At 52.1% G+C, this 9,323-nt stretch overlaps 1 protein-coding gene across 1 annotated transcript; it reads right to left on the bottom strand.

The window, feature by feature from the left end:
• Nucleotides 1–6,171: 6,171 nt before the first annotated feature.
• Nucleotides 6,172–9,116, bottom strand: LOC121840650 (proline-rich extensin-like protein EPR1). The gene is made up of 8 exons (XM_042305140.1): nt 9,061–9,116; nt 8,555–8,971; nt 8,359–8,465; nt 7,823–8,008; nt 7,527–7,689; nt 6,806–7,427; nt 6,500–6,760; nt 6,172–6,411 (listed from the first exon to the last, which is right to left on the bottom strand). The coding sequence occupies exons 1-8, from the start codon at nt 9,114–9,116 to the stop codon at nt 6,172–6,174; spliced, it is 2,052 nt and encodes a 683-aa protein (XP_042161074.1).
• Between the last annotated feature and the right edge of the window lie 207 nt (nt 9,117–9,323).

The raw sequence follows: 9,323 nt of genomic DNA, 5'->3' as shown, positions 1-9,323 counted from the left end.
GGAACACAACTTACACCTGTCTAGATGTCTATAGGGAACACTATTGACACCTGTCTAGCTGTCTATAGGGAACACTACTGACACCTGTCTAGATGTCTATAGGGAATACTACTGACACCTGTCTACAGGGAACACTACTGACACCTGTCTAGATGTCTGTAGGGAACACTACTGACACCTGTCTAGCTGTCTATAGGGAACACTACTGACACCTGTCTAGCTGTCTATAGGGAACACTACTGACACCTGTCTAGCTGTCTATAGGGAACACTACTGACACCTGTCTAGCTGTCTATAAGGAACATTACTGACACCTGTCTATAGGGAACACTACTGACAATTGTCTAGCTGTCTATAGGGAACACTACTGACACCTGTCTATAGGGAACACTACTGACACATGCCTATATGTCTATAGACAACACTACTGACAGCTGTCTAGATGTCTATAGGGAACACGACTGACAATTGTCTAGCTGTCTATAGGGAACACTACTGACACCTGTCTAGCTGTCTATAAGGAACATTACTGACACCTGTCTAGCTGTCTATAGGGAACACTACTGACACCTGTCTAGATGTCTATAGGGAACACTACTGACACCTGTCTATAGGGAACACTACTGACACATGCCTATATGTCTATAGACAACACTACTGACAGCTGTCTACATGTCTGTAGGGAACACTACTGACACCTGTCTAGCTGTCTATAGGGAACACTACTGACACCTGTCTAGCTGTCTATAGGGAACACTACTGACACCTGTCTAGCTGTCTATAGGGAACACTACTGACACCTGTCTAGCTGTCTATAGGGAACACTACTGACACCTGTCTAGCTGTCTATAGGGAACGCTACTGACACCTGTCTAGCTGTCTATAGGGAACACTACTGACACCTGTCTAGATGTCTATAGGGAACACTACTGACACATGTCTATATGTCTATAGGGAACACTACTGACACCTGTCTAGCTGTCTATAAGGAACATTACTGACACCTGTCTATAGGGAACACTACTGACAATTGTCTAGCTGTCTATAGGGAACACTACTGACACCTGTCTAGATGTCTGTAGGGAACACTACTGACACCTGTCTAGATGTCTATAGGGAACACTACTGACACCTGTCTATAGGGAACACTACTGACACATGCCTATATGTCTATAGAGAACACTACTGACAGCTGTCTAGATGTCTATAGGGAACACTACTGACACCTGTCTAGATGTCTGTAGGGAACACTACTGACACCCGTCTAGCTGTCTATAGGGAACACTACTGACACCTGTCTAGATGTCTGTAGGGAACACTACTGACACCTGTCTAGCTGTCTATAGGGAACACTACTGACACCTGTCTAGCTGTCTATAGGGAACACTATTGACACCTGTCTAGCTGTCTATAGGGAACACAACTGACACCTGTCTAGATGTCTATAGGGAACACTACTGACACATGTCTAGATGTTTATAGGGAGCACTACTGACACCTGTCTAGATGTCTATAGGGAACACAACTGACACCTGTCTAGATGTTTATAGGGAACACTACTTACACATGTCTAGATGTTTATAGGGAACACTACTTACACCTGTCTAGATGTCTATAGGGAACACGACTGACACCTGTCTATAGGGAACACTACTGACACCTGTCTATAGGGAACACTACTTACACCTGTCTAGATGTCTATAGGGAACACGACTGACAGCTGTCAAGATGTCTAAAGGGAGCACTACTGACACCTGTCTATAGGGAACACTACTGACACCTGTCTATAGGGAACACTACTGACACTTGTCTATAGGGAACACTACTTACACCTGTCTAGATGTTTATAGGGAACACGACTGACAGCTGTCAAGATGTCTAAAGGGAGCACTACTGACACCTGTCTATAGGGAACACTACTGACACCTGTCTAGCTGTCTATAGGGAACACTACTGACACCTGTCTATAGGGAACACTACTGACACCTGTCTATAGGGAACACTACTGACACCTGTCTATAGGGAACACTACTGACACCTGTCTATGGGGAACACTACTGACACCTGTCTAGATTCCTAGATTTTTTCACTTTGTCATTAGGGGTGTTTTGTGTAGAAGCGTGATATTTTATTTATTTATTTAATACATGTTTAATTCAGGCTGTAACACAACAAAATGTGGAAAAAGTCAAGGGGCATGAATGCTTTCTGAAGGCACTGTACCATTAACCCACTGCATATTAAGATAAAAACCAGCAAAATCACGACCCTCAATTGCCCACACTGAGTGTAGGTTTAATGCAATAAGGAAGTTGGTTAAGGAAAAATATGTGACTCATTTCATAGTATTTCCCTGCTGAGTAAGCCATATCTGTGTGTGCATGTGTGTGTGTGATCTGATTCTCTGTTGTAATTTCCATTGCAGCTTCCATTACAGAGCAAAAAGGGCTCCTTCTTTAAGACTCGCACTCATGGGTGGCCATGCACCCATGCCCCAATGCCCCCATGCCCCCAATGCCCCCATGCCCCAATGCACCCATGCCCCAATGCCCCCATGCCCCCAATGCCCCCATGCGCCAATGCACCCATGCCCCAATGCCCCCATGCCCCCAATGCCCCCATGCCCCCAATGCCCCCAATGCCCCCATGCCCCCAATGCCCCCATGCCCCCATGCCACCAATGCCCCCATGCCCCCATGCACCCATGCCCCCATGCCCCCAATGCCCCCATGCCCCAATGCCCCCATGCCCCCAATGCCCCCATGCCCCCAATGCCCCCATGCCCCAAATGCCCCAATGCCGCCAATGCCCCCATGCCCCCAATGCCCCCATGCCCCCAATGCCCCCAATGCCCCCATGCCCCCATGCCCCAATGCACCCATGCCCCCAATGCCCCCATGCCCCCAATGCCCCCATGCCCCAATGCCCAATGCCCCAATGCCCCCATGCCCCCAATGCCCCAATGCCCCAATGCCCCCATGCCCCAATGCACCCATGCCCCCAATGCCCCCATGCCCCAATGCCCCCAATGCCCCCAATGCCCCCATGCCCCAATGCCCCCAATGCCCCAATGCCCCCAATGCCCCCATGCCCCCAATGCCCCCATGCCCCCATGCCCCAATGCCGCCAATGCCCCCATGCCCCCAATGCCCCCATGCCCCCAATGCCCCAATGCCCCCATGCCCCAATGCCCCCATGCTCCAATGCCCCAATGCCCACCCAACCAGCCCAGGAGGTAATTTACTCTAAAAACAGACCCTGCAACGCTCCCACACCATTATTTTAAAAAAGCCCATTCTGGGCGAATCATGTGTGTATTTGTGTGTGTGTACGTGCGCGTGGGTGCACTTGCGCATTCCAAGAGAGAGAGACCATTGCCAGGCCCAGAGCCACAGCTGAATGCCGGCAGAGGAGCGTGTGTGTATAGTAACCCAAGGTAATGGTGTGTTTCTGTGAGCATGTGTGTACAGTAACCCAAGGTAATGGTGTATGTTTCTGTGAGCATGTGTGTACAGTAACCCAAGGTAATGGTGTGTTTCTGTGAGCGTGGGTGTACAGTAACCCAAGGTAATGGTGTGTTTCTGTGAGCGTGGGTGTACAGTATGTCTACCTCCATGCTTACGTGCACATGTGCATGCGTGCGTACCTACATGTGTCAGACCATGTTACTGATATCTATGATGAGTGTGTCAGTGTAGGGGCTCAGGGTTGACTTTGGACTGGATGAGAGTCAGTGATGTCTTGTTCTGTGTGGGTTGCTCAGCCAGAGCCTTCACTCCTCCTGGCCTATTTTAAGAGCCACTTCAGGGCAGGCAGGAGGCCCATGGAGAACTCTATCTCTGCTCAAGATATTCACTGCCAGGAACAATCCCAGAAATGAATCTTGTTTTTCTGTTGAGGATGAAAATAGTGAGCGGGTGCTGAGCAACTGTGCTTCTCATATCAAATCTCAAGGACGTCAAAGCGACATAGAAAACCAGGCAGGTCACCTGTGATACAAGTCCGTATTCAACGTCTATCAGGATATGACGTGGAAACTGGACACTAGGGGCAACAGTGTGTGGGTGATGTAATGGGCGTAAGCATCTACCTCTGGTTCCAAAGGTTGCATCTTTGAATCCAGTGCTAGATTTTACATTTTTGTTTTACGCCTTACCTGAACCATTCAGAGGTAATGACTTATTTTGGCAACGTTTATAGGCAACTTTTGAAACATTTTGGCAACGTTTATAGGCAACTTTTGAAATATTTTGGCAACATTTATAGGCAACTTTTGAAATATTTTGGCAACGTTTATAGGCAACTTTTGAAATATTTTGGCAACGTTTATAGGTAACTTCTGAAATATTTTGGCAACGTTTACAGGCCACTTCTGAAATATTTTGGCAACGTTTATAGGCAACTTCTGAAATATTTTGTGGTGACGTTGCGTTTTTGGAAGCTGAAGGCTGTTTTCCTGCTTGTCAGCCTCAACGTAACCATTCAGAGGTAATGCCTTACCGTAACCATTCAGAGGTAATGCCGTACAATAACCATTCAGAGGTAATGTCATACTTTAACCACTCAGATGTAATGCCTTACCCGAACCATTCAGAGGTAATGCCGCAATGTAACCACCCAGAGGTAATGCACAAACACAACCAGTCAGAGGTAATGCCCAAACGTAACCATTCAGAGGTAATGCCTTACCTTAACCATTCAAAGGTAATGCCTTACCCTTAACCACTCAGAGGTAATGCATCAACTTAACCATTCAGAGATAATGCCTTACCTTAACCGTTCAGAGGTAATTCCTCAACTTAACCTTAAAACACTGAAATTTGACTTTGGAACAACTTCGAATTGTGACGTTTGAGAAACATGGATGAACATCTAATTCTGACGTGTGACTGAGAGCCTGTTTTAAAAATTCATTATTGTGATATTCTCCATGGAAAATTGAGAGGGGAAAAGTGACATGTTCATCTGGTTTTAAACAAGCTAAACAATAAGAAATACAATAAGTCAATCATTAATTTTATAGCATGATATAGGTGACACAGGTTGACTGGAAAATAACCTGAATACAACAATGCCTCTGGGGTGCATCGTTGTTCATTTTAGGTGTGAAGGACACACAATGAAATATGGAGCATAAATTATTAGAATCTCTCTCTTAGCCCTTATACTCCAAGTGCTTCTAAAGTGATGGTTTCGGTGGACTGTAATGAGTCAGTGTTTATATAGAGACTTACACAAACACTGTCAATTCTGCAGAGCGCTCTGTAATATGCTATGAAATATCTGCCTAGGAGACTCACTCATACATGAACACACACATGCACACGCATGCACACAAACACACACACAGAGTAAGGGTGAAGGAAACAGCTGGGGTGACCGAGGCAGCGAGGCTGAGCAGCAAACGTTAGCTGAGCTACACTAACGTAACGTAGCGTGTTGCATAAAGCTGTGTATGTGTGTGTGTGTGTGTGTGTGTTAGCTTAGCGTGAGGCAGAGCTCTCTATGGGCAGTGAACCCTGACGAGTAGGTAAACAGGCTTCAGATCAGTTACTTTGCTAATATGTACTTGTCAGGGCTCCTAATTACAGCTACACACACAAACACAGACACACACACCTGTCAGAGCCCCTAATTGCCCCTACAAATGAGCAGCTGTGTATGTGTCCAGGGGAACTTGCTATGCTAACTAGCGCCCAGAGCAAAGCACAGCTGAACAGAGCAGAACAAGCCCTTGGGTCAGTTCAGCCACTGAGTTTATCAGTCTATCAGGGCTGTGCTTCTCTGTGACCCAGTTGTGTTTGTGGCTGGTGTGTGTGATGGAAGCCAGGCTGGCTCTAGTGCAGGTGTCTGGCTTCTCTCTGCCTCTCTCTAAACAGAGGGGAATAGGAGGCCAGTCTGCGCTCTGTCACAGACAGCAGTCAGGTACGTCACTGCTCCATGGGCTTTTGGCCAATGAGGAGACTATTTAGCTGATGCTTCATTATTTAGCTGTGTGTTTGGCTAGTGCATCAATATATGGAAGTGTTTGGACTAATGCTTTGGTTACTGTTTGTTGGTCTCTTAGACTATAGACTGTATCAGAGACCAGAGCGATATGATTTATGACCTGTGTTTTGAGGTTGTGTGTTGATAAAATGTAGCTACAGTGCAGTCAGGATTGCTGCAGTGTTACCAAGTGTTTCCCAGCGGATAACAGGTGGTGGGTGGGTCCTGGGTGGGTCCTGGGTGGAGACTGGGTGGGTCCTGGGTGGGTCCTGGGTGTGTCCTGGGTGGAGACTGGATGGAGACTGGGTGGGTCCTGGGTGGAGACTGGGTGGGTCCTGGGTGGGTCCTGGGTGTGTCCTGGGTGGAGACTGGGTGGAGACTAGGTGGGTCCTGGGTGGGTCCTGGGTGGAGACTGGGTGGGTCCTGGGTGGAGACTGGGTGGAGACTGGGTGGAGACTGGGTGGAGACTGGGTGGGTCCTGGGTGGAGACTGAGGGAGACTGGGTGGAGACTGGGTGGGTCCTGGGTAGAGACTGTGTAGAGACTGTGTAGAGACTGGGTGGGTCCTGGGTGGGACTGGGTGGAGATTGGGTGGGTCCTGGGAGGAAACTGGGTGAAGACTGGGTGGAGACTCGGTGGGTCCTGGGTGGAGACTGGGTGGGTCCTGGGTGGAGGCTGGGTAGGTCCTGGATGGGACTGGGCAGGTCCTGGGTGGAGACTGGAGGGGTCCTGGGAGGAAACTGGGTGAAGACTGCGTGGACACTCGGTGGGTCCTGGGTGGAGACTGGGTGGAGACTGAGTGGAGACTGGGTGGAGACTGGGTGGGTCCTGGATGGAGACTGGGTGGAGACTGGGTGGGTCCTGGGTGGAGACTGGATGGGTCCTGGGTCGAGACTGGGTGGAGACTGGGTGGAGACCGGGTGGAGACTGGGTGGGTCCTGGGTGGAAACTGAGGGAGACTGGGTGGAGACTGGGTGGGTCCTGGGTAGAGTCTGGGTAGAGACTGTGTAGAGACTGGGTGGGTTCTGGGTGGGTCCTGGGTGGAGACTGGGTGGGTCCTGGGTGGAGACTGGGTGGGTCCTGGGTGGAGACTGAAGGAGACTGGGTGGAGACTGGGTGGGTCCAGGGTGGAGGCTGGGTAGGTCCTGGGTGGGACTGGGTGGGTCCTGGGTGGGTCCTGGGAGGAAACTGGGTGAAGACTGGGTGGAGACTCGGTCGGTCCTGGGTGGAGACTGGGTGGAGACTGGGTGGGTCCTGGGTGGAGGCTGGGTAGGTCCTGGATGGGACTGGGTGAGTCCTGGGTGGAGACTGGAGGGGTCCTGGGAGGAAACTGGGTGAAGACTGGGTGGAGACTCGGTGGGTCCTGGGTGGAGACTGGGTGGAGACTGGGTGGGTCCTGGGTGGAGACTGGATGGGTCCTGGGTGGAGACTGGATGGGTCCTGGGTGGAGACTGGGTGGAGACTGGGTGGGTCCTGGGTGGAGACTGGGTGGAGACTGGGTGGGTCCTGGGTGGAAACTGAGGGACACTGGGTGGAGACTGGGTGGGTCCTGGGTGGAGACTCGGTGGGTCCTGGGTGGAGACTGGGTAGGTCCTGGGTGGAGACTGGATGGGTCCTGGGTGGGTCCTGGTGGAGACTGGGTGGAGAAAGGATGGGTACGGGGTGGGTCCTGGGTGGAGACTGGATGGAGACTGGATGGGTCCTGGGTGGAGACAGGGTGGGTCCTGGGTGGAGACTGGGTGGGTCCTGGGTGGAGACTGGGTGGAGACTGGGTGGGGTCTGGGTGGAGACTGGGTGGGTCCTGGGTGGAGACTGGGTGGAGACTGGGTTTGTACTGGGTGTGTCCTGGGTGGGTCCTGGGTGGAGACTGGGTGGGTCCTGGGTGGAGACTGGGTGTAGACTGGGTGGGTCCTGGGTGGATACTGGGTGGGTCCTGGGTGGGTCTTGGGTGGAGCCTGGGTGGCGATTGGGTTTGTCCTGGGTGTGTCCTGGGTGGGTCCTGGGTGGAGACTGGGTGGAGACTGGGTGGAGACTGGGTGGGTCCTGGGTGGAGACTGGGTGGAGACTGGGTGGGTCCTGGGTGGAGACTGGGTGGAGACTGGGTGGAGACTTGGTGGGTCCTGGGTGGATACTGGGTGGGTCCTGGGTGGGTCCTGGGTGGAGACTGGGTGGAGACTGGGTGGAGACTGGGTGGGTCCTGGGTGGAGACTGGGTGGGTCTTGGGTGGAGACTGGGTGGAGACTGGGTGGAGACCGGGTGGGTCCTGGGTGGAGAGTGGGTGGGGCTTATAACTTCCATAGAACTCAGAGATAACCTACAGGCCAATGCAGAAGTAGGCCTATAACTTCCATAGAACTCAGAGATAACCTACAGGCCAATGCAGCAGTAGGCCTGGGTGGGTCCTGGTGGAGACTGGGTGGAGAAAGGATGGGTACGGGGTGGGTCCTGGGTGGAGACTGGATGGAGACTGGATGGGTCCTGGGTGGAGAGAGGGTGGGTCCTGGGTGGAGACTGGGTGGGTCCTGGGTGGAGACTGGGTGGAGACTGGGTGGGGTCTGGGTGGAGACTGGGTGGGTCCTGGGTGGGGTCTGGGTGGAGACTGGGTGGGTCCTGGGTGGAGACTGGGTTTGTACTGGGTGTGTCCTGGGTGGGTCCTGGGTGGAGACTGGGTGGGTCCTGGGTGGAGACTGGGTGTAGACTGGGTGGGTCCTGGGTGGATACTGGGTGGGTCCTGGGTGGGTCCTGGGTGGAGCCTGGGTGGCGATTGGGTGTGTCCTGGGTGGGTCCTGGGTGGAGACTGGGTGGAGACTGGGTGGAGACTGGGTGGGTCCTGGGTGGAGACTGAGTGGAGACTGGGTGGAGACTGGATGGAGACTGGGTGGAGACTGGGTGGAGCCTTGGTGGGTCCTGGGTGGATACTGGGTGGGTCCTGGGTGGGTCCTGGGTGGGTCCTGGGTGGAGCCTGGGTGGCGACTGGGTGGGTCCTGGGTGGAGACTGGGTGGAGACTGGGTGGGTCCTGGGTGGAGACTGGGTGGGTCTTGGGTGGAGACTGGGTGGAGACTGGGTGGAGACCGGGTGGGTCCTGGGTGGAGAGTGGGTGGAGACTGGGTGGGGCTTATAACTTCCATAGAACTCAGAGATAACCTACAGGCCAATGCAGAAGTAGGCCTATAACTTCCATAGATCTCAGAGATAACCTACAGGCCAATGCAGCAGTAGGCCTATAACTTCCATATAACTCAGAGATAACCTACAGGCCAATGCAGAAGTAGGCCTATAACTTCCATAGAACTCAGAGATAACCTATAGGCCAATGCAGAAGTAGGCCTATAACT

The sequence above is a fragment of the Oncorhynchus tshawytscha genome, linkage group LG02 (genome assembly GCF_018296145.1).
Source record: "Oncorhynchus tshawytscha isolate Ot180627B linkage group LG02, Otsh_v2.0, whole genome shotgun sequence".
NCBI lineage: Eukaryota > Metazoa > Chordata > Actinopteri > Salmoniformes > Salmonidae > Oncorhynchus > Oncorhynchus tshawytscha.
This window is presented reverse-complemented; position numbering and strand designations above follow the sequence as displayed.